At 46.3% G+C, this 24,642-nt stretch overlaps 1 protein-coding gene across 1 annotated transcript; it reads right to left on the minus strand.

The window, feature by feature from the left end:
* Nucleotides 1-241: 241 nt before the first annotated feature.
* On the minus strand, nt 242-14,913 carry LOC135383094 (uncharacterized). The gene is made up of 5 exons (XM_064612720.1): nt 14,659-14,913; nt 14,391-14,594; nt 5,475-5,663; nt 2,057-2,195; nt 242-2,001 (listed from the first exon to the last, which is right to left on the minus strand). The coding sequence occupies exons 1-5, from the start codon at nt 14,861-14,863 to the stop codon at nt 588-590; spliced, it is 2,151 nt and encodes a 716-aa protein (XP_064468790.1). The 5' UTR covers nt 14,864-14,913; the 3' UTR covers nt 242-587.
* Nucleotides 14,914-24,642: the final 9,729 nt, after the last annotated feature.

Here is a 24,642-nt window from a genome sequence, read left to right on the forward strand (position 1 = left end):
GGAGGTCCACGCTTCCTCAGGTACCAGGAAGCGTGGACCTCCACGCGAAAGCTTGTACAAATTAAACTTAAACAAAAATCTTCAGTGCCGGTTTCTGTATTTTGTTTATGTGATCTACAGGACTTGACTCCCCTCTTCGTATACGCTTCTAGCCTCTCTCCGTAAGATTTCTATGCCATTCAGGTTTGTCAAGAAGTATTTGCCTGGGTGTACGATTGTGGTACATTGAAAACGATTCCTCTATTATTAGTCTTTCTTGCCACTTGGTCACAATTAACTGCACGTACAGTTGTTTGTAGAAAGCATAATGTAACCTTTTCACACTCATTCAAAAACATTACCAATCGTCATTTCCAACACTACTCACCCCCATGAGCGAGAACTTGCTTTTGCGAGTGAGAACTTGCTTTTTGCTTCGTGTCATAATTTCGACGTTACACTCGCTTACATGAAAACAATTATTGGTACTATTCGGCTACCTGCCACATATTCTTCCTGCCTGACCTCCCCCCCCCCCCCTACTGCAACTACATCGCCCTCTCCTAGAAGTACTTTCGTTCTTTGCACTGTTGAAGGGACTTCAATCGTCACAGTCCGAACATGTCAACATATTGCTGGGTGTCATCCACAACAGCAGGGTTGCCCGGGTCTTTCTTTGAGTTCCCCTGTTCAGACAGCGCGTCTGCTACAGTGTTATTCGACAACAAACTTGTTCTCTTCACTGGGCTGCTTGGCTGATCATCCTCCGGTGATATGGGGACTCTCTGGGACGGTTCTTCCAAATGTGGATTGTGTTTTGAAAAATTATCTTCTTTCGCAGCCTTAAGCACTTCTTTGGGACGAGGAGGATCAGAACGCAGAGGACTGACAGACGACGCACGTCCTTCGGCATTCGCCTCGACAATGATATTCTGACCGCTGATTGTATCAGCGCAGGGCACCAGCTGTTTCATCGGTGAGATGCACCCATCATCTGGGGAAGACACATTCGTACTGTCTGGAGACGCTTCGAATGCGTATGACTCGCGCCGTTTGTATTCCAAAGGTGCTGTCGCGTGTGGCTTGTGTGATTCAAGCGACTTAACACGCACGTCCTTCGAAGGCCATGAGGATAACTCAGGTTGCGCCTTCGGAGATTCAAATTGTGACTTCTCTTCGGCTTGTGCCGTTGATCTTTGAAACGGTAATTCAGGTTCCGTGTCAGAAGGAGCCGGCTTAGGAGATAAAGAGTTACGGGAAGCACGCATGGAGCTTCGTAACGCAGGATGAAGTTTGAAATCTTTTTTCAGCGTCTTTTGATCTGATGCTCTCATGAGAGACAGTGGTGAAGAAATCTCAGGTTCTGATAGCTTAAGAGGTGGTGGTGTTGGCGACGTCAACGCACTGGCGCTGCCTGATATTCTGCATGGTTTCCACTCTTCACTCTGCATCGACACCCAGGGACTCGAAGAAGCTGACCCCCCTTCGAGGTCATATCGTTCTGGAATGTGATATCTTGCACCGAGAGCACGTTCCCTCATGATTTGTGCCTCAACGGCTGGAGTAGATATTGGGGTATCTTGATCTTGCCCTGCTGCCGGAGAAATCAATTGACTCACTAGCATTTGTATGCGACTAGGCGTGCGTATGAGCGGAGACGTCACGCCAGCTCCGTTTTGATCCGAGTCGTCCAATCCGGGAATCTGAACGTGAGGCTGGTACAGGAAGCATAACACAATGTCTGCTACTGCAGGCGGGAGATGTTCAAGCAGAAGAAATGTACACCGCTCCAATGGCAACGCAGTGACGTAACGCGATTCGACATCGGTGTCGTTGACGGCGTCACAAAGGGCGACTGAGATTCTGTCGGCTGGTCCAGAATACCACCTGAGGATGCGACGGTTCCAGAGGTCTTTAAAGTGATGAATGTATTCCCTGTATTGATCATAGACTTGGAAGCTGAGGTTGTTGATGACCTCGTTTAGCTTCGACTTCAGGTTGTCCAGCAAAGGCACGGGAGTTCTGAAATAAATTGTTGCATCCTAGAATGCGCGATTTGTAGGAGTGTTCAACGTACCTATAGTTCAACCAGAGCGGTTCGACGACAGTCACCTGAACTCGAAACTTGATCATTTCGCGGCGCAGACAGTCGGCCAGACAAATGAGTGCTGCATTGACGACACTATAAAGGACGGCTCCGGGAACACCAACTCTACCTTTGGAAGAAAACATAAATGGCGTCCTCAACCCTTCTTTCTTCAGCAATGCTGGACAACAAGTGGATTATATTACTGGCCTGTTGCATTGTGCACCTGTCATGTGGCTACGTTGTGAGAGGAACAAGAAATTTAGGGGCGAAATGAGAATGAAGGGCGAGGACAAGAAAAATAAACAACGCTCAAGTTGGTCCCTGAGCTACAGGACCGGGAACGTCATAAACGCTACACTTAACGCTAGCTAGAAATCCTAGCGACTCTTGTCCTGTAGTCGTAGCTGAAAAAAAAAAAAGAATCGCGCGGGGGGGAGGGGGGTATATGGTTTATCGATAGATATATGATGCATCGATAGATATATTTTTCCGGTGCTTAATGCGATTACAATTCTCGTTCGAGTTATTTTTTTAACATTTGGAGCGCCGTATAGAAAAGCTCTCGAGGTCTGCTCTAGACATCCAGTAAAGTCAACCATGCAAGACATGTATTTCAGCAAAAATCTGATGAGCAACAGGAAATTCAGTTGAAAGCTTATAGAGGCTGGAGAGTGTTGCGCCCGGAAAAAGCGGCTGTGAAACAGAGTTTTTTTTTCTCTCGTTTTTCTTTTGCAAAAAAGATGTTGCTGAGCACACTACCGAAGTTTTACTTTTCAGCAAGTGAACGCTTTTCTCAAGAGGTTTAAACGAAGCTGATACCTTGCGACGCGCTACGGCGAGCTCCACCCTCTCTCTGCCGTGGCCAGAGTTGTGCCTAACTCGTTACAAGTAACCCGTTACTTGGTAACGGTTACTTTTTTTGGTAGCGAAGTAACAATTCAGTTACTTTTTAAAAAGTGGCAATAGTAACGGAATCAGTTAAAAAATTTGGTAACTCGTTACTGACGTTACTCGTTCCTTTTCTTCAGCGCGGGGGAGAACATTTCAGCACTCCGTGTGGCGCAGTGCGTGTACCTGCGTGACCCACGACCACGTGTGACTCACTCGCTGGATGTGTTGTTGACATGCTGAACAGTCTTAAACGAAGCCCCTTGTCTTTTCTCTTGTTTCCGTAATCTCCGACCATCACTCCTTCCCAAGAATGGGGACCAATTGTGCTATGGCTACAAAAAACGCGTTTCGACTTCTAGCCTTTTCTTGTCCTTGCTAAGCTTCTGAGCGCCCTAAATTATGACGCAGCCCCTCGTCTGTTTTTGGGAACCGTTGGTGATCGGTGTCACAAAACCGGTGTCTTTTCTTGTGTTTTCATAATCTCCGATCACCCCCACTTCGGCTGCAGATGTCTTCACACGAAAGAGAACGAAGATCACTTATGTAAATTTCGGGTATCAGCTTCTTGTAAAGTGCAATTTCTCATTAATAATGAGTTGAAGGCAAGTGACGGCATGTTTGTTGGCGGTAACGTAAAAGTAACTCGTTACCTGTGAGTAACGAGAACTCGTTACTTTTTTATGTTGGTAACGAGTAACGTATTTAGTTACTTTTTTCTGAAGTAACGGGTAACGGTATTTAGTTCCTATTTTTTTGGTAACGGGCACAACTCTGGCCGTGGCCGATTACCGACATCAGCGACGTCGCCCCTCACCGCATGATTTTTCGTCCGACTGATTGCCCGATGTTTGTTTCTGGGAGCCGTGCGCAAACTCAACCAATGAGGCTCGCAGGATCACGCGTGTAGTGAACCAGAAGCGACAGGACGAACGTGGAGGAGGTACCTGAAGGCAAGTTCAACCGCGCGTGGTTGAAAAACGGCGTACTTCAATCCGACAAAAAAAAAAAACTGTTGTACGAGCAAAAGTTCCAGCTAAAGTTTTCTGAAGTATTCGGAAAATTTCGTAGTCTTTTTAAAAGGAGTCTTTGTAACCAAATCGATTTCAAGCTTGTGTTATGTCTACAATCACTGACACAACCAGAACACGCTTACAAAATATCCCAGTTGGAAACGAAGCAGGATTCACAAAAACGATTTTCCAAATTTGGGAAGTGCTGGTTCGGATCGGTTCCCGTCTATAGGGAATTCCGGCCGCCAGAAATGTTTTTTCGGGGGGGGGGATGTATTACCTTGCCCCAAGGGTAAGGTAACCCCAGAAACAAATTTATTGCACACGTTACCCTTACCCCACCTTACCCTTGGGGTAAGGTGGGGTAAGGTGGGGCAAGATGTGACATTTTTTGCTGGACGCCGCCTGTCTCAAGAGACGCGTTGCTCCATGCGCTTGAAACTTATACTACTCATAGGTGGCTCTGCATGTCGGCTTTATTGCACGGGGGTAATGTCCGGATTGGCGTTGAAGAAAAAAAAATCGGTTACTTCTGAAGACCCGCAAAAGAGGCGCAATTTTCTGTAGTCATTTTTCTAGTCATCTGTGCAGCAGCGTTTCGCAGGCTTATTCTGTCAGGGTAAGTTCACATCCTATTTCTTTATTCATTCATCTAGATACATGCAACATATGGGCACTCTTTGTTATCCTGTAGCGAACAGAAAAATCAATGCATTCGATGATATGCACGGAGTAAGACGCGATAATTTAATGTAATGTTGATGCTGATAAGTCAACTGTTATGTGGCTTGTTCCTCAGAGATTCTTCTTTCCTTTTTTTCTTTGCATACTCCCTCGAATTTTCCAGCAAATCTTTGTTTCTTAGGATATTCCGCCAGCCTGATGTGTCCTTAGTCGCACGCGACTAGGGACACAGACTGGCGGTGCCTTGTTTGCAAAGGACGGTGGAGCAAAATAGTACTGGGTTCTGTGTGTTTTTATTGCACGTCATCGGGCGGCGATCTCAAGGTGGTTGTGTAGGGGCCCACGGGCTTTAATTTGTCTGCTTGAATTGCAAAAACTAATTTGTATAGTTCATGCCACAGCATGTCTCATCTTGCCTCTACGCGATCTCTCGCTTTGCTCCGAGGGTTGGGGCAAGATGAGACAATCTGTGCTTATTTTAGACCGGCTACAGCCGTTCTGCATATACAAATCAGAAGCTCTACCCCTGAGAATGTGCCTTTGGCTAGTTGTTTTGCGAAACATGAAAAATAAAAATTTTATCTTCAATTGCATATTTTCTTCTCATCTTGCCCCACCTTACCATATGTGGTGTAGATGCATGTGATGGATAAAGTAATCGAGATTTTTGTCGTGAGACAGCCGTGGCTATGAGTAACGCCAGAGCACAGAGGTCGGCCAGGGTTGATCAGTTTTGCGCACCTGACGGCATTTTAACGTGCAGTAAAACGTTACCACGCAGCACACAATATGGAACGCATATGTATGGTGAAAGCTTTTACCAGAAAGTCCTGAACAGATGACGATCCTCCCATTGGAATCCCGCAGCAAGGGTAAGAAGGCTCTGATGAGACGCATGGTTCCCACAACACTTAATTCCATGGCAGAGCTTACGCTAGTCGAAGCCACCCACTCCGTTTCCCCGAGGACCGCGTCGGCCAGGTTGCAGACGACAGCATGGAGCTTCACATCTGTACCACAGGTCATCCTCACTTTTAAACGAGTACAGGTGTAATTCTCTCGCTTTATCACAGCCTAAAAACATATACAACGTGGATAAAGGGACAATAATGTCGTTATTTGGGTGCAAGAAAAGATATACCACGTTAAGAGAACTTTCCTTACCGCGGGAAAGGCGAACTTTTTTCTGTTTCTTATCTTTTTTTTTCTTTTTTTGTGACTGACAGCATCACTTCGGAATATGTCGCTACGTTGTCATAAGTTAAGTTTCCAGTTTAAGTTGAATTCTCTATTGGATGATATAAGCTTCAGAAAAAGAAACTTCCCATGTACCAAAATGCCCACACGAGTTCACTCCAAATTACGTTACACGCTATGTTAATTTCACACTTGTTGTCGTAATTCAAAGCTTTGATTCGCATAAGAAGCTACAATCAGAATTACACCGGACTCTTTCTCTCAGTGATTACTGTTGTGGGCTACAATTCAATAAATTGGTATTGAAAAAATGCAGCAATGCGCGTCATGCCGCTCATGTACAGAGCACTACGACAGGACCCGTTCGAAATCCACACACACACGATAGGCATGCGCACACTTGTCCTGCTGTCTGATTGGATGCCGCCAATCTTTGCTTCCTGAGGATTCCAGTGGTTTCTGCTAAGGCGGCTTTGTTTTCATTTTGTTTTTCTTCTTAACGGTAAAGCTGTGTGAACTAATTTTGCTTGCTTTACACCAATTAAAACGCGGACTTTCATTTGAGAACAAGTTGTTTCTGAGGGCAGAGCGTTGGTGGGCTGGATGTGGCCAGGGACCAAGCAATTTTGTGAGAGAGAGGGGGCGAGAGTCTAGCGCGTTAAGGGATCCGGAGAGTACGGTTCGGGAGGTTGGTAGTGTGGGCAATGGAGAGGAATGTGCTCTGGATCTTCCACAGCACCGCAGTGACCGCAGTGGGGAGAGTCAACTTGCGCAAGCGGTAACGCCACTGCTGTGAAGGCCACATCAAGGCGCATTCGATGAACTAATGCGGCATCTTGACAAGAGATATGTCGAGGCATGCGACAAAGCTCTCTTCACCTTTCTGGGTACCATAGGAATTCGATCCTTATTGTGAAGGGGCTCATTATTTCACTCCCCCGCATCACCACCAGCAATGGGGTAGAGTATCGCCCCTGGCGATGAAATTCCATAGTCATCATCTTGTAATAAACCTGTTGTCGTTCAAGTTGTTTCTTATTTTAGTGCACCTTTAATAAGAGGCAGCCTCCCTGGCGCCTTCGCCAGAGGGGGCGTCGGAGGGCATGTCACGTGAGCTAGGCTGGACAATTGAGGACGAGCGCGAACGGTGGCGCCCCTCCCACGGCGGCGGAGCGAACTGCGTAGTGTGGATGCAACGCTGTTCGCCAGCTTGCCAACGCACGTTTAGTTGAGTTTGATAATGGTGTTCAGCGGAGGGGCAGCCCCATAAATGTTGCCTGTCCTGAAGCGTGGCTAGACAGAGTCAAATGAACAATAAATTCGTAATGAGTATGTTCCTGTTAAAATTTATGCGCGCTAGGAAGGTGCGCGTGTGATGAAGTGCTGTTACGGACGGACTTTGCCTTCCAGTTTCCCTATCGATGCCCACACCAGCTTACAGATGCGGATATTTTTGTGTGTAACAACAGCCTTCTTATCGGCCTTGAGCGCCGTGTCACAATTATTTGTTTGTCGTGCTTGGTTACGGTCAGTGTATTATGTTTGATTACAATTATTTGGTGTAGTGCAGAATTACTCAGACCAATCCGGTTGCTCATGGGCACCGTAAAGTTGGAACTGAATTGAAAGATAAAAAGCGGGGCGTCATAGAATGAGTGCAACGTGTAACAAAACATTTGAGGATCGTGGACATTAGCAGCTAGTACAGAGTTATTCAATACAGATAAACTTTCGAATGTAGGTGTTAACAGTTTTCATCCTTTTTCATTTAAACATATAACGACAGGTCTGCAATTGTGTGAGGTGCAAGCTTGATCGCTCACTTTAACTCTACCGTGACAGTCCTCAAGGAGCTGCATATTGCATACATTGAACGCATACAGTGACCATATGTTTTGCTATCTTGTGTGTGCGTAGTAGTTTCGTTCCGGACGCCAGCAGGAACTTGTATGTATTCGTGTTTGTTTGTTTCATTAATATTATTATTGTTATATTATACAGTGTGATGTCCAAGTCTATGAACTACTCTACAGTGGAAACCATACAGCAGTACACCGTACAGCAGTGCAGCAGGCAGCAGCCTACACCTTTATTATGACTTTGGGGATATATGTGACTGATGTGATAAGTTTACTTCAGGTGTGAGACCTAATCTGTATCCTGCGACAACAGCAAAGCACTAGGAAGATCTATAGCACAATAAACCAAATCGCCCAAAAACATATCTGACAGTGCAGCGCAATGACGATTTTCTCAGGCCTGCTTTTTGATGGAGGCTTGTCGAGCATTCGTGGCTAGATTTCTCGACGGCACAATATTTCGTTCCTGAAAACAACGTTTCGGATCTGGATGGGAAACCAAGAGCACCATATTGTTGCAGTTTTCTGTCCACCAAGTAGTATACCTTGCCCTTTTATTTCATTCCGACGTACGTTTCGGCGAAATGCTCCGAACATGCCTCCTATGCACCAATTTTTCTGGCGCTTGCTTTCCGTTTCGCAGCTTGATTATCAAGATAATCATAATATTGTAAACTTTTCATGTTTCGGCTAGTTCTGGAAGTTCATTCCAAGTGTAGCTGATGACGACTTGCAATTAAAAACAGCGCAATACCGTATAAACACGACCAAACGCGGTCACTACCGCAGACACGCATACCGTTGTTTCCACACTACCGGCGGATCACGTGACTTTTAGAGCGCCCCCTGTAGGTCGCGCTCGCCGCCAGTAGAACGCGAGCAGAGAGGATTTTTGAGTTCGGAACTTCAGATGAGCTGTTTATTTATTTTTTTTTATTTCATAGCTTCTTGTGGCGTGGGGGCGGGGGGGGGGGAGGGGCTAGCATCGGCACGGCTCTGCATTGATTACTGGTTAGCGCGCTAAGGAAAGAGTTCAAGGGGCTGTTCCCCGAGTCATGCTGGATCAGTATACAAGACGATTATACGGATCGAGATTTACAGCAAAGTGCCTAGTAGGCGGGTAGGAAACAGGCTTCCAGTACAGAAGCTCCTACGGCTCTGACATTGCAGCAGGCATCTGCGCCAATGAGGCAGCCAAGGGCAAGGTTACGATCCTTTCGAGAACCATCTGGCCTTGTCGAGGCTCTCGTTTCTATTGAATTTAAAGCTGAACATTGTGTTCTCGCAAGGTCCTACAGTATTAGGCACTTGAGGCTTGTGTGTTGTGTTGTCCGTTCTTCTGTGTTCCAGCCTCAGAACATCAATTTCCATTGTGTTAAACACAATTTACTTCGCAACTGCAGTTTGCGTCTTGTTAGTGCCGGTCACGTTGATTTGAAAACGGCGGCAAAAGGATGGGACCCATAGGCAACCAGGGTGATCACGCCCGATGATTAAATCATGAGCAGTATATGTTCCAACGTAAAAATGGTAAGATGCGTGTCTATACGCTCTGTAGTAGGTCAGCCTTTCTTACAGCCCCTCAGCTTTTCCCTTTCCGCTCGTGCACGTAGAACGGTCTCATTGGATCGCCCTCAAATAAGGTACCGCAACAACTGCACGTGAAGTCCACGCTCCTTCGTCGTTTTTACCATAGTGTTTTGGCCAGTCTTCGAATGCCGCCTTATGCCCTGCTTTCTGAGTGGAGACTCTGCTATGTGCTTCCTCGATCTTTCTCTTTTCTTTCTCTCATGCGCAGAGACGTACTGTCGTTTAACGTATTCGACGCTTTCGGTACTCTCCGTTGTTGTGAAGTATGTCAAGCAGGAAACAGACTATTCCAGTTCGCCGTCCTTTACACAACTAAATCTACACATTACAGTTTCCTTAGGTCTTCGATTTGGCTGCACTCGCTGCACTAGTTTGAGCAGTACAGCACTTTCCTCTTCGTTTTTTCAGTGCCGCGTGCGCCCTCTACACTCTCCTATTCGTTTAGCAAAAGTGCATGTCTAGTTCTGGACCAGTTCACCTCCGACCTGACCTTGCTCGATAGGCACTGCATCACGAGTGCGCGTGAAGCAAAGGACACGGACTCTTGGCGACGGCATAGAAAGGGACCTCGTGGTCTCTTGCGACTGTGTTTGGGTCGTTGACGTTTCCGTTGTGCAACAAGACAGCGGATATAAGTGCGAGGTGGGCAGCGATAATGCGGCTATAGACTTAACCGGACGGATGTTTCGTTTCGTCTATATGTGGAGTGTTTCACGCTTGTATTTACTACAGCCAGTGCAGAGGAGTATAGGATGCCTTGTAGCGGTCGAAGCTAAAAATTTGTAATTGAAAAGCATGTAACGATGAAGGTGCAAGCAGGAAAGGAGGAGGAACTCGTGTTCGTGGTATATGTGCAAAATGTATCGTGGTAGCAAGGAACACTCTTACGACTATCCCGTACCAACACGCAATCAAGTAGAATACACACGACGTTGAACATGTCGTCGCTGTCGGAATCCAGCAGCTTCATAGCTGCTTGCAAGTACAGAACCATAATGGGCACTTATTCCAATAACCAGTGACTAGTAAACCGAACGTTGCATAACACACATAAACGGTATAAAAAAAGAACAAATTAATGCAGAATTAACGCGAATCCTTCGCGCTCTTTCACCAACAGCTATGGCTGTCGGGCCCCCCTGAGACATTACAGTTGCGTCCGTTAAGAGACAAGAAAATGCATGCATGGTCATGTGCTGCGGGTGGGTGGATGAAGAGCGCCATGGATAGCGCTGCCGCCATGGGATGTGACTCTCTTCGCCGCGCACATTATGCGCGGATTCTTTTATGACACGCGTTCCATTCTTTTTTTATTTCAGCTTTATTATCATTGTTTTTACGAATGCAATTCCGAAATTTGCGCAGTTAAGGTAACTTTTTTTGTCACAATAAGAATTGTGTGTATAGGAACAGGAATTACAAGTTGGAGAGGTGTGAGGAGCACAGAAAAGCCACACACACGGATGACGAAACACACGAAAAGACTGCACGACACTCAGTCGGACAACTCGTCGCACAACGGCACGACGCGCAACAACCGCACAACTCGGTGAGCAACGTGGCTTGTCTATTTTGGTTTCTAGCCAGAGCGAGACAGTATAGTCAGAGCACACGCGGAGAGCGACGGACTCTTCGCATACGCAATCGACATTACAACGTGAAACTGTGGCGTCCTCTGTGAGGCGCGGGCGGACTCACTTTAGCGCAGGCTTATCCCAACGTCAGTGCCGTGTATTAAAAGTGGAGTATGGTCATTACGAGGAGCCTAAAAAAGAGGCTCGACCTGTCAATCAAACTTGGGCGCCTTTCATTGGTTGCCGTTTTCCATGGGGACGGCCATGACACCAAAATGTCGGATGGTGCTTGGAACGGCGTAGCGGAGATTTCGTGACAAGAAATTTTCACAGACTACTTTAATTTCATGCTGTGAGTATACAGGGTGTCTCAGTTAAATACCTGGGCCAGGGTGTCGAACCGAAACGTTTTTCGTTCCGGTTTTCGTTCCGGTTCTATCATACACGGTCCGGTACCGGTTCTGCTCCGGAGCAAAACAATAACGGTTCATACCGGTTTTAACCGGTTCCGCTTCTGGTGGGCATATTCATTCCCAGAAAAAAAATCGATGTTGCAAAATGTAAACCCGTTTATTCCACGTACATAGCATTTAATATTAATAGGCAGCTGAGAAATTGGTAGCTCCTGGTTCCTGTAGGAAACTGTTCAAATAGGCTTTGTCCTTTCTTGAAGCGCATGATACAGACGGACTTGTTTGTCGTGATGTCATACGTAAAGTACTTTCTTGCTGGATTGGTGCGATCGCGTCCCATCCGAATGTCTGTTGCTGCTTCCTAACCAGCAAGCACCACCGCACGAGTACGACGCAAATCGAGCGCTCACAAACACGCTCGACGATTCCGTTTTTTTCTTTCTTCGTGTCCTGTCCACAAAAGAGGCGCCACTTCGCCCGTGCTTGCCCTCGCGGATACATAAATGTATTCAACTTCGCTTCTCTCAAACAAGGGACGCGTTGCGCGACATTACCAATAGAGAAGCCGTTACGCAACCTGCTTGGGTCGCTGTTTAGCTGAGTGTGTTTCCTCTTAAGGGGAACGTAACCAGAGAGAAGGGTTTGGGCGGATGAAATTAAAACGAACACTACGGCACATTGGTAGAGTCACAACCGGTCACATGTACCTCTAAGTCTATGTGCGCGAACGATAGAATGTTACAAAAGGAGCCTAAGGGTCATAGTATACCGACATACATTCCATACATTCCATAACCGTAACCCTCGTATTTTTTTTTAAACCCTCGTAAAGTATCCATGACATGACTTCAGAACACGCGACGTCAGTTTCATTCGCCTATTTGTAGTCCAAACCGGCAAAGTCTGAGCGAAAAAAAGGTATACGGCTTCGATTCCGTTCCGGTTCGCATCAAAATAGCGTTTTTTTTTTTTTTTTGCGGTTTTCGGTTCTGGTTTTCGGTTCGCTCCGACACCCTGCCCCGGGCTAAATAATTCGCGAATGGGTGCACCAATCGAATAACTTCCTTTTTTACAAGTATTTGTGCAATACCTCCTACAGGCTGCGCACCGTGTGAATGTGTGGGAGGCGCTCATTATTTAAATAAAAATTCAAATGAGTTTCGTGAGAAACATAACTTCTAAAGCAGGCATTAAAAAAAAAAGGCCGTTGGCATTAAAATGGGTAACCCTTTTGGGGCCCTCAGTGGACAGCTTTTAGAGCAAAATCTGCCACCGAAGCGGGTCATTTGTTGCAGTAATTAATTCATTTCGGTTTACATATTTTTGTCGCGGCTGGTGGCGGTGAAGCGCAAAAGGACGCTCTTCCACTCCCTTATCCACCAATGAATTAAGTGTTTTGAGCTTACTTCGCTATGGGGAGTGCTGAAGAAAACGTAACAGCGTCAGACAGGCTATGCCAGTCCCCACCCTGTTTATCTGACTGATATGCGCCCTTTCTCAGTCATGATCGCATGGAGGAAACACAGTTAATCACATACCCAAGCAGCAAAATGTACTGAAAGTCGAGTGCAATAGGGGTGGACGGGTAGGTGGAAGGCCTTGAACAGACTCGAGAAACTAAAGAACATCGATAAGGCACATACCGTCCACCCCTATTGCACTCGACTTTCAGTACATTGTGCTGCTTGGGTAGTGCCTTGATATCACATGCTTTCCATTTTTTCTTCAGCACTCCCCATAGCGAAGTAAGCTCAAGAACACGCAATTCATTGGTGGATAAGGGACTGGACGAGCGTCCTTTTGCGCTTCACCGCGACCAGCCGCTACAAAAATTTATAAACCGCAACCAATTAGTTACTGGAACAAGTGACCTGTTTCGATGGCAGATTTTTCTTTAAAAGGTGTCCACCGAAGGTCTCAAAAGGGGTAGTACCCATTTTAATGCCGACGGCGCCCTGCTTTATAAGTCATGTTTTTCACAAAACTCATTTGAATTTTTATGTAAATAATGAGTCCCTCGCACTCGTTCACGCGGTGCGCGGCTTGTAGGTGGTATCAGACAGATACTTGTAAAAAAGAAAGTTATTCAATTGGTGCACCCATTCGCGAATTATTTAGCCCGGGGATTTAACTGAGACACCCGGTATATCCTCATGTTCGCATCTGGAAAATCAGCTTCAACTTTCGCTCCGCCATCATTATTAACGCAAAAATGAGATGTTTTGTCGCTAACGTTAAGCCTAGTTAATATCGCGACCCCAAGTAAATAGCAAGAAAGACGCACCAGGTAAGATTTTGCATTATGTCATTGAATTTCATTTATCTTTGCGCATTTTTGATTCAAACTCCTTGCGTTACGTGATTTAAAAGTTCATACCGCCAGCCGCCTGCTAGGACGAAGCGGTCCTATGGCAGAAGTGATTGGCCAGGAGAGCGGCAGAGCATTGTGCCAGCAACCATTTCTGCGGTTCCGAGTCTTCCCAACATTCCTCTCTCCATGCAGATTCCGTTGAAAAAGGTGGGCGGAAAATCCGTAGTTTTGGTCTGTCACCAGTGATATCCGTTTCAATACAAATCAACTGAGTTTTTCCGAAATGGTGGCATCCAGAAAATAGAAGTGATGTGGATGGCCTGCAATAATAGGGAATTGTGTTTCGACCTGTGATTGGCTGGATATCTCAAAAGTGGGTGAAGCCTCAAGCATATGCAGGCCCCATTAATGGCCAGACGCCCTTAAAAAAAACGGGAGTGCAAAATTGAGCCTGAGGAGCCCCGGTGAGGTGCGAGCGGAAGCGCTTTACTGAATGCTTCAGACACTTCCGCAGACTCCAGAATCCTCCCCCCCCCCCCTTTATGCCTCCACTTTAAGCTATCGCTGTAGAACAAGCACAAAGATCATAACGGTCGCCACAGCGCGAACTACAGACGCCTGGCCCCTGCACCTGCACTCGTTCCTTCGTTTCGAATCCGCAGTTGCAATCTGAACCGCCGCCGCACGCTCACCACATTTTCTTCGGAACCTTCCAGACCTAGTTCTGCCAAATCTAAGAGACATCTTGACTACAAAGTATTTCCCTGTGTACGGATAGCCAAACATTGCCTACCTCTCTGAGAGAGTTTATGTGAAATGTCCCCGACCAGCTTTCCGACGGCTTCGTCTGTGTCAACATTGAGCTCCATGACGTCCACGGAACGTCTTCGTAAGTTATCGCAGAGGTCCGTTGAAATAATTCTGGCTCCTCCAAAGACCATGTACCCGTACTTTGCGAGCTCTGAGGTCGCAATGTAACCTGACTCACTGTCGCATCCTGAAAAATATGTGCAAAAGCGTCACAGCCCTCATACTCCCGAACTCGCCCAATTCCCGCTCACCTGCGACAAGTACGGCCCGCCGATCGGGTGACACTTTACTCAATTTGCTAGTTTCCTGCTTTATGTAGAGCGCGCAAATCCAAGCACCCACCGTGGCTACGATGAGAATGCCAAGTTGCTGAAACACTGACTTCAGGTTATCACTGAACTGTAGTGTAATGAAGATGCACGGTGCAATGAAACAGAATAGTTTGGTGACAGGCATTGCAAGTCGACGTCAGCGATTCTTATTCCTCTTCTACCTCAGCATTCGAAGCATGCACATGTGATGGTTCGTGCATCATATCTCTTCCTCTTCTTCTTCTTCTTCTTCTTCCAATCAAACGATGGCCGTGAGCCGCTAAGGGAGATTGGCCAGTACAAAAGGGCGTAACTATTCTGTGTGGTAGTGATGGGATGTAAGGCCAGGTTAGGCGCGCGTACTAATGACGTATATGACATACGACGACTATGCATGAACAAGTAGGTATGTATGTATGTATAGGAACGTACGTACGTGGAAATGAATGAGAGGAGGGAGAAAGTGCCTAGAAGCGGTTAGAGTGCACAATTTACGACACGAGACCTGCTACAACAGACCTATTACAGAGCGCAGTATGGGATGCTCCGAGAGACAGCACTAACGCTAACGGAAGTGGGGCTCCTAACATACGTAAAGGGGTCCAGATATACCTCTCGCGGAGTTGGCTAAAATTAGAACAGATGAGCCAAGAGTGTTCAGTTGTTTCATCCTAGCCACAATGGGAACAAACAGGGGAAAAAGAGCGTCCAACACCTGTCATCGAGCTCGGGTCACCCAGACTTCGTGCTGCCTGGAGCTGCAGAGGTTTGGGGTCCACGAGAAGGAAAGATGCTCATAGGGCGGTCGTGGAAGGGCAACTCGAGACAGGCGTGTGAGCCATCTGTACCTGGCAACAGAAGTACGCCCAACAACTGGGAGGAGAGGAAGTTTTTAGAGTTTTAGAGTTTTTAGAGGAAGACAGGGACATTTTAGCGAGGGTGTCAGGTTTCGTTAAAGGTGGGTCCATGGTGGTCAGGAATTCACGTGATGATGACATCGCGAATGTGATGCGGGGCAAGATGTACCAAAATGGACAACAATGAGTCTGAGGACGGCAGCAAACCTGATGGCGACGCCAAAGCTGAAATGACGGATAGGGAGCCCGACAGCAAGAGAATCTTTTCAAAGGCAGGAGAAACCCTCCTGAAAGCAAGGCCAATCGCTCTTCTTCATCAAAGAAGCAGCAGGGGGAGCATTATTCGTTGTCTTATTTCCAACTTCTTTCCCTCTGGCCTACAACCACCATGGGAGGCCAGGGCAGGGATGACCAGGTGGTGGTGGTGGTACTATACTGAAAAAGCTCGCCGTTGTCGGCCTCACAGAGGCGGCCTCAAAACTACGCTTCGACGTGACTATGTTTGCTAGTTATGGCCAACATTGGACAGGATGGTGGACAGCCAATGGACAGGATGGTGGTGGTGGTACGGTGTTCAAAGGAAGAGCAGTGAGGACGTTGAATGTGTGCGTAGCGACAGAGATACAGTGCAGCGAGTGCAAGGGAACACGTGAAATATCAAGATACACAGGCGATGCCTATGCAATATTCTACATAGAAGCGGGAAGAGGGATGAACAAGCGATGCGGTGCAAGATGCCAAAAACGACTCCATGCACTTCCTCGTGTGAACTGCCCCGAATGATAGTTGTTAAGGCCCACAGCAATATGTCTTTGACCATCGCAGAGAAGATGACGTACTTGGTAACCGTGTTTGTCGGGGAGGCCGAAACGTTCATAAAGGGTCTTCAGCTCACAAATGCCACGCACGCCACCGCGGTCAAGGAGTTGAAGAACAAGTATGGGAATCCGAACTCGCTGCCATCAGCCGTCCCACTTGACGTAGAACTTAACGGCCAAATCGCAGGCCAAGAAGCAATAGAGCTGGCAGCAAAGTCATCAGGCGTACCTCTGCACGAAGTCCAATTAAGTGGACTTGACGAGAAACATGCACCAGGAGGCATGAGCCCAGCAGAGACCAGGGTGACTGCGGAGACAACTGCGGGGAAACCTCCAGCCGCTCCATTCGCGGATGCAGTTGAGGCCAGCGTGGAATCTGCAGTTGAATCAGAATTCGCAGCTGTACCTGAAATCACACTTTCTCCATTTGAAGACATGATTCACAGTGAGATGTCACTTACGAATGTCGAACAGAGGAAGAACCTTGGACTGACAGCGTCACTTGTCGAGACACAGAGCTTGACCAGGGAAGGCCATAGTACTACGGAAGCATTGCAACGTAAACGGGAGGAAGCAACATGGAACGTCAGCAGGAGTTTCGAAACACTTAGCGACTCTACTTTGCATGGTGTCGTTCCGGTAACCACTCAAGCAGCTAGGTAAAATTGTCATACCTACAACGGGGCCTGACGATAAACCTTCTGTGCCTCCTCTAACAGAAACTCCACAGCATAGAGCCACTAGGGTCACGGGCGCGTCAGCGCAGCCTTTGGTGCAACATGTTAGTCATCACTTGCTTCACACCCCTCTGGACGCAGGACAGGAAGAAGCCCTGAAACAACGTCAAGTTGCGAAGCACGACGACAAATTTGGGCAACCTTGGGCAGCGCCACATGTAGACACAGCGGAAGAAAGCAAAGAACACTTAAAAGCCACATGGGATTCTGGCGGGGATAAGTGGGGCCCGATGCAGCGAAACGATACATGCACGGGCACCGGCGTCAATCGTGGACGCTAACAATCTTGTTACGACCTAGACGTCAGTCTCGCTGTCGGGTGTCCCTGCACGAGTCGTTTATCATCGACCTGCACTCTCAGAAGAAAAGGAGTAACGGGGGAGTAACTTCCCACATTTACTCCATTTCCACTCCCCCTGTCACTTACTTACTCCCTCTTTCTTACGGCACTCACCATGTAACTCCGTCATTGCAAATAGGTACTCCCTCTTGCCGGCCAAATTTTAATGGACAAGTGATGTGTGACATCACCCCGCTTCTCGTACGGTGATTTTCGAGTTATAAACTTGTGTACTACAGTGCAGCCATCCATGTATTGCGTCATTTTTGTTATATATTCCATGGTTTTGCACTAAGACTCTGTTGGTGAAGTTCTCACCGTTACGTGAGAGCACATCGTGAAATGTGACCTTCCGTCGAATACTTATTCCGGAGTTTACCGCGTTCGAGAGTGCTTCCCAATGGAAGTTACTGACGGAAGCTTGGATTTCTTTTTTTTTTCTTTCTAGTGAGTAATACCATGGGACTACTGAATTTGTCAGATAGAGGTATGACACCCCCTACCTTTTGTACACTATCATAACACTTCCCTTCTTTTTCACGCACAACTTTTCCCATCCTCATTGATATGTACTACGATGAATTGCTTATAAGTGGATACACTGATATTCCGAGATCAGAAATTTCAGAGATGATTCCAAGCAGCTGCAAAGGCACTGGCATAAATATGTTTCGTGGTGTCAGCATGATACCTGTAACTGTTGTCATGGTTACTCTTGGGAAATGGAGTAAAGTGGAACTTCCTTTTGCAGGGTGTAAGTTTTACTCCAAAAGAGAGTGTTCTACGGGACAAGCCGCTTACTCCCCTAAAGGAGTTGTGACGACACCATTTTTTTCTCAGAGTGCGTGCCGGAGTGTTCAGGAAGAAGGGGTCTCACGCGCGCATCGTTCATTAAAGCCTGTTCTGTTCACATCTCTTGCGCTTCATCAACAATAGTAACGAAGCTAATGGAAAACGGACTCCCACTCCGCGCAAAGGCACAAGCAAACAGCATTTGGGGGAAGGGGTGAAATATTCGACAGTGAAGTAGGAAACGTCCTACTCTTTCATTTCGCGACTATGGAAGCATGTTGAGCACGTGCAAGTTCCCCAGAAAGATATTTGTTTTTAAGTGGGTGCGACGTGTTTGCACGCAGCTTCTACCGCCTGCTTTACCATTCCGATCAGGACGACAGCAGTTAAATGAGTTGTGGCACTCAAATAGATGTAGTTCATTGCCTCACAGGGCAAGCATTGTAATTCACACCAGAGTACAGTAAAAAAAAAAATGTGTTTGTCTTATTTGACGGTACCGTACTGCTTCAGCAAACTTCCTCGTCAAGCATCAATGCATCAATTTTGTCTCTCTGTCGGGTTGTGGCTACATCCACCTCTACGTCCATGTTGCCACACACAAATATGCCGACTCACTTTACATGTAAATCTACTCCCAATTCACCTCTACCTCTACCTCTTAGTGCACAAAAGAACAGCACAGCGTGGTCTTGTGAGAGCTTGCATGTGAGCAGGTATTTTAAGACTCCATTATCACCTGAAAGCAGTCAAATCCTGACATATACATAACCCCACCCCCTTCTGGAGTCAGATGACTCCCTTCCCTGAGGGGAATAGCTTAACTGCCTGTGAGCAGTGGAGCTGTTTGATGCTTGGTGCAGCCATATGACTTTATGGCTTCAGGTCATTTTGTGTTTATTTGTGGTCATTTCGTTGGCCACTTTTTTGTTATTTTTTACAGTGGAGTGATTAGGTCAGACCCCTATTATTACACGAGCTACATGACTTTCCCACTTATGTAATTTCCCGCTTACAAAAAGTTACTCTCTAGGACTGCTGCCGCTCAACTGAATAATAACAATAATACGGAAGAATATGTGCATTCACATTTGAAGTGAACAACTAGGTACGGCCTTCCAACTGTTTATTGCATAGTTTCCTGACCTTCCACAGTCCTACTACTTCTTTATTTTCTCCATTATTGGCTGCTGGTTGAGCAGAAGTCTCTTCCTATTCGCGTACATGAAGTCTATAGGACACTGTAGGGATATATTCGGTAAAATATTGTGAAATACCTACTGATGGGCGTAGTGTATGATGTGGCCGAAGCTCGAACAGGTCGATTCCCAAACAAAACAGGTGTTCAGCGTGATCTAGATTAGGCCCCTCCCCCGCGACGCACACGTCGGCACCGACTCCCTCCCAACTCAGTACATGCGCCTCCCACCCGCACCCACATGCTATCAAGAGACAAGTGCACAATTGAAAATTTTTTGTCACCAACAATTAATGCAACACTCTAAGAAAAATGGGTGTGAAAAGGTTGTAACTTCGATAGTTACCAACTAGGTCAGCATAGTCTCTGATAAAGGGTGTAAAAGGGTGGTGAAATCAATTATAGTATATCCAAATTGCTACAAAAAGGCGTACGCCCCCCTAGCTCACCGTATCAGAAGCGGTAACCCTATCATTCGTAGGTTGCAGGTAGAACCTTGCAAGCTTTTAGGCACAACATATATGACGGCTATTACCTCCTAAAAGGTGTAACTGCTCCACCCTTTTTTCTGAGAGCGCAGTGCTCCTGGGAAGGGTGCCAATGACAATGGCCACCCCATACGAGTGACTCAGAAAACCCCAGCAAAAAACATTCGCATCTGAACCATTTGCAGCCTTCCTGTTGATGCAATGAGGAGTAATGGGATACAAATTGTTGAACTGTTAAGAAAATGCGGGGATAATTTTAATTTGCGTGTAAATGTTTGCAGATATCGGTCAAATGTAGGGGCGTAACCGCAGTGAGTTATGATGTAATGCTGGGGATGATAAGACACTGTGGGGCTTGACGTGAAGGAAAACTTTTTTGGTCGCACCATGAGTACCTTAAGTAGCACACATAACCACCTCGAATGATGTGAACGTGAAGGAACCGCGAGCCTACAGTTTGTCCCTCAATGAGTTTGAACACAGCAGCCGTCCACCTCACGCCTGCATGTCATTTTAGGGGGCCATAAACCAGCTTCCGGCGTGGGACCCGTGGATGCCACGGCACAGTACTAAAACTTTTTTTTTCTTACAGCGGCCATTAAGACCTGTGCCAGAGTAATACTATTGGCTGATATGCTTTGCAGAATCGGTGCGTTTCAGAGTGTCAATGTCACAATCAACCTCAAAGTCGATTGTCGTGCCGTTACCTGTGTGAGGAGGTGGAGGGGTGATGATGAGGGTGATGAAGAAGAATGAAGAGGCCGGGCTAATAATATAATACCACATTTATTAACTGGAACGACAGTGCATACGAACGCTACAGAGTCGAGTCGCCAAGTCTCTCTGACGGTGGGCGAGGAGGTTATAGTTACAACAGAGGCGCCGCCGTATAGGAGCGGTGGGTGGCGGGACTACATACGCTCACATTCCATCCAACTCTAAAAGATCAAGTCGACTTGGTACGGCAAACTGACCAAATGGTACATGCGACACAACAATTACAAATTGCTTAAAATTGATTGATTATACCGCATAAATTGCGAAGTCTGTTAGGCTGAAAAAGTCATAAGAGTTCATAGTCATCAAGTGATGTGGCCACTGACATGGCAAATCTTAGTCATGCACTGGGAGTTGCATGTTGGGTCACCAGTAACAAACTTAAGCTTTTTTCATAGAATAGCGAAGTGTCCCGCTGAGTCATGCATGGCGTGAAGAATGGCAGGACGCATTGAGGCTGGGGATATTAAGAGGGGAATGCAGAGGGGATGCACACAAACATCCGGGTCTCAGCAAGGTGAAAGCTCTAACCAATACCCCTGTTACAAGTTACTCCTCCGCGGGATTGTGTAGTTCCATAAACAATGTTGACCTCCTTGACTATTGAGGTGCAGGAATCTCCCGTCATGTGTGGGTTGCCAATGTCAACTGAGCTAAAGGAAAAAAGGCAGGTCCGACCAAAGCGAATTCTTCTTCATTGTCTCTTTGTGGACTGCATCTACTGACTTTTGGGGTTGATGTTATCTTAGCTTTCCATGTCGGAGTCTTCCGACACAGTGTTACGTTTCGTTCGCCGCGCTCATTTCTATATAATTATATTGACCAGCTGATGTTTCTTTGGCTGAGAATTCTAACAGTAAAACATTTTGCAGACAGAGGGCTTTCGCAAAGCCAACTGCTGTGTATTCAGAGAAAAAGTGTGGTGCATTGATTGATTGATTGATTGATTATATTAACCATATAAAATTTCTCCAATCTACAAAACACGTTCACAAACGAGCCTACGCTTGATGTTTACGAGTCTCATACCATTTATTACTTCTCCTTTATTGGAAACGGTCATAATCAGGCAGGAGGACACAAATAGGCGACAAAACATTTTTGTTTACAACTTCTACTACAATGTCACACCTCCTCCCTATTTGATGTCTGGCATATGGGTGTCGGAATAAATGGTCCTAGAATATATGGATCCCCCCCTCCCCCTCAGAAAAAAAGGGGTGGCAATCATAAGGCCGAAACTCACAAAGCCGAATTATCAAAAGACCGAGACTCCAATGGCCGAAAGATAAAAATATCGAACAATCATAAGGCCGAAAAGTCAGAAAACCGAATTATCGAAAGGCCGAAAAATAAGGAATCCAAGATAGAGAACTGTTATTCCAACTGCGCTAAAAAAATTTGCTCTACATATAGTATTAAGTACAATAAACTTGTGATGAAAGATGAAAGTCACTGAAAAGGTTAGTAGAAATCCAGCGAACCGGTAGAATGTAGGAAGGGAGTTGCCTCAGGACAGAAGCCGCCGATATTTCGAACAGAGACTGTTCTTCTTCTGGGCACCGTCCTCATCATTGGCATGGTATTTAAAGGGTTAGGTGTGACGTGTTTAAAGGTTCATGCGAATTGTGGGTCAACAGCCCGGAGGGAAGAAAGGTTCCGTACGGGCTTCTACGGCCGGAGTGAATGGCTGCTTTGTTAGAGTGTGGAGGGGATTATGTGAACGTAGTGATCTAGGCTACAGACCGCTTACAGAAAAATGGAAGGTTCACGAACACGTGGACGAAAGGGGACAACAGGCAAGAATTGGCAAGCATAGCGAAAGGTAAGGAGGTTAGTGGTTACGTGGGGAAAATTCCAGAACCAGCAAAGGGTTTTTTTTTAATATTTGTAATACAAAGTTGTGGCAGGCAATAATGAAAGTAGAAAGCAGTGGCCATGCAGAACAGATGATAATGGAGGTAGAAGGGAAAAGCATATTTTATTTGTGAAGTGTTTCTAGAGTGCCTTATGATTTGTTGATACCGGACGGGTGAAGAGCGTTGAACTTGTATATGAGATAAGACTCCCTATCACGTCTGTCACGTGTGGATCTAAACCCGGTTTCTAGAATATATAGTTTAATGTTGTCAAAATTGTGACCAGGAACGTTAAAGTGTTCGGCGACTGCTTTGGGAAGTTTGTTGGACGTGTCGGTTCTGTGTCCGGTAAGGCGGTTGTTCATTTGTTGGCCGGTTTCACCAATGTATTGCATAGAGCAGTCGCCGCATTCAATACAGTATATGACATTGGAGCTTGTGCATGTGAATGCGTGGTTAACGGGGTGGGTGTAATTGCTCGCAGTGCTTTTGATGGAGTTAGCGTGTTGAACGTGCTTGCATGTTTTGCAGCGCGGGAGCTTGCAGGGTCGTGTTCCCGTGTACGGGGTGCTCGTTTTGCTGATTTTGGCAGTGACCAAGGAGTCTGCCAGGTTTTTTGCGCGTCGGTATATCACCTGTATGGGATTTGTGAATATATTGCTAAGTCGGTCACTGCTTTGGAGGAGGGGCTCGTGCTTCTGTAGAATGGCTTTGATGTTTGGAAGTGCGTTGGAATATCTTGTGATGAAGCTTATTTGGCACGCGTCAGGATTTTTTCGGTTTTCCAGAACCTCGTCTCGATCGAGTGTGAGTGCCTTGCGACGGAATTCGGTTAGGAGGGAATCTGGATAGTCTCTTTGGGCAAGTGTACTGCAGAGTTCGTCAAGCTTCTCAGCGTAATCTGTGTCGTTTGAACAAATTCTGCGTAGTCTTACACTCTGCCCATTAGGAATTCCAACCTTACAGTGACGCCAGTGGTGACTCTTGAAGTGAAGGTATTGTTGTTTGTCAGTTGGCTTTTGGTACAGGGTTGTGATGAGGTTGCCGTTGTCTAGCGATATTGTAGTGTCGAGGAAGTTAATTAAGTGAGTTGACTGTTGTGATGTGAACTTTATGTTGCTATGCGCGGTGTTCAGTAGATCTATGAACTTTTGAGATTCATGTTCCCCGTGTTCCCATATTGTCAGTATATCATCGATGTGTCGAAGGTACACCGTGGGTTTTAATGAGAGGGCGCTGAGATCTTCGTTTTCTAAGAACCCCATGAAGGTATTTGCGTATTTGGGTGCAACAGGTGTGCCCATACTTGTACCGTGTACTTGTAGGTAGTATTCGCCATTGAACTCGAAGTAGTTCAGTTTAAGGCTACGGTCCCACTCATCACCCGAAAAGTGTCATTTTCACTCAAAGGTTACACGGCTTCTCGGCAACTTACGTGAATTATGTTGGTACCGTTGGAAAGCTTGTTCTTTGGGCAAGCTAAGCCAAGAACTCGTTTTTTTATGTGATGATCAGCTGTGGCGTTATAAAGCGAGAAGGATGACCATATCTTCCATTTTTGGTGTTTTTCAATCAAGGATGATGCGAACACGAAAAGAGATAGCGCTGTCAATCTTTTTTCAAAGTGACGTTGCACAGTATACAAAGGATAGTCAAGAACTTTTTTTCTCGCGTAAAGCGTCATTAATTGATTATTGCCTATCAAATTTAAGAAAAAAACGCTACTTTTACACTTGCCATAAAAAGCTATTCTGTACTTATTCTCGGCTGAAAATATGATCAGCGGGCAGGTAATTATCAGCAGGAGTGATGTCCAAAGTTTTATCGCAAATGAAAGAATAATAAATAAACTAGCGTGGTTCAAAATCGCACACAGAAATGCAGAAAATATGGTGACAAGCGCCACCTGCCGTACGCGTTTGAAACCAGCGGCAGCTTCGCGTTGCAAGAGGTTGCCGAGAGATGGCACGGGTTCCTATGTGCTGATCACGTGATCACGTAGCGGTTCTCTGTTCTCTGACCTCCCTGACTTACGAAACGTTGGCCCCGTGCGTGATT

Source organism: Ornithodoros turicata, chromosome 2 (genome assembly GCF_037126465.1).
Source record: "Ornithodoros turicata isolate Travis chromosome 2, ASM3712646v1, whole genome shotgun sequence".
Classification (NCBI taxonomy): Eukaryota; Metazoa; Arthropoda; class Arachnida; order Ixodida; family Argasidae; genus Ornithodoros; species Ornithodoros turicata.

Bases quoted from the DNA above. Each gene is read 5' to 3' on its own strand.
- LOC135383094 (XM_064612720.1), bottom strand. From the start codon at position 14,863: ATGCCTGTCACCAAACTATTCTGTTTCATTGCACCGTGCATCTTCATT. The intron at 14,595-14,658 runs GTGAGCGGGAAT...CATATTTTTCAG, and splicing joins GCGGGCCGTACTTGTCGCAG to GATGCGACAGTGAGTCAGGT. The intron at 5,664-14,390 runs GTAGGCAATGTT...CCTGTGGTACAG, and splicing joins ACATAAACTCTCTCAGAGAG to ATGTGAAGCTCCATGCTGTC.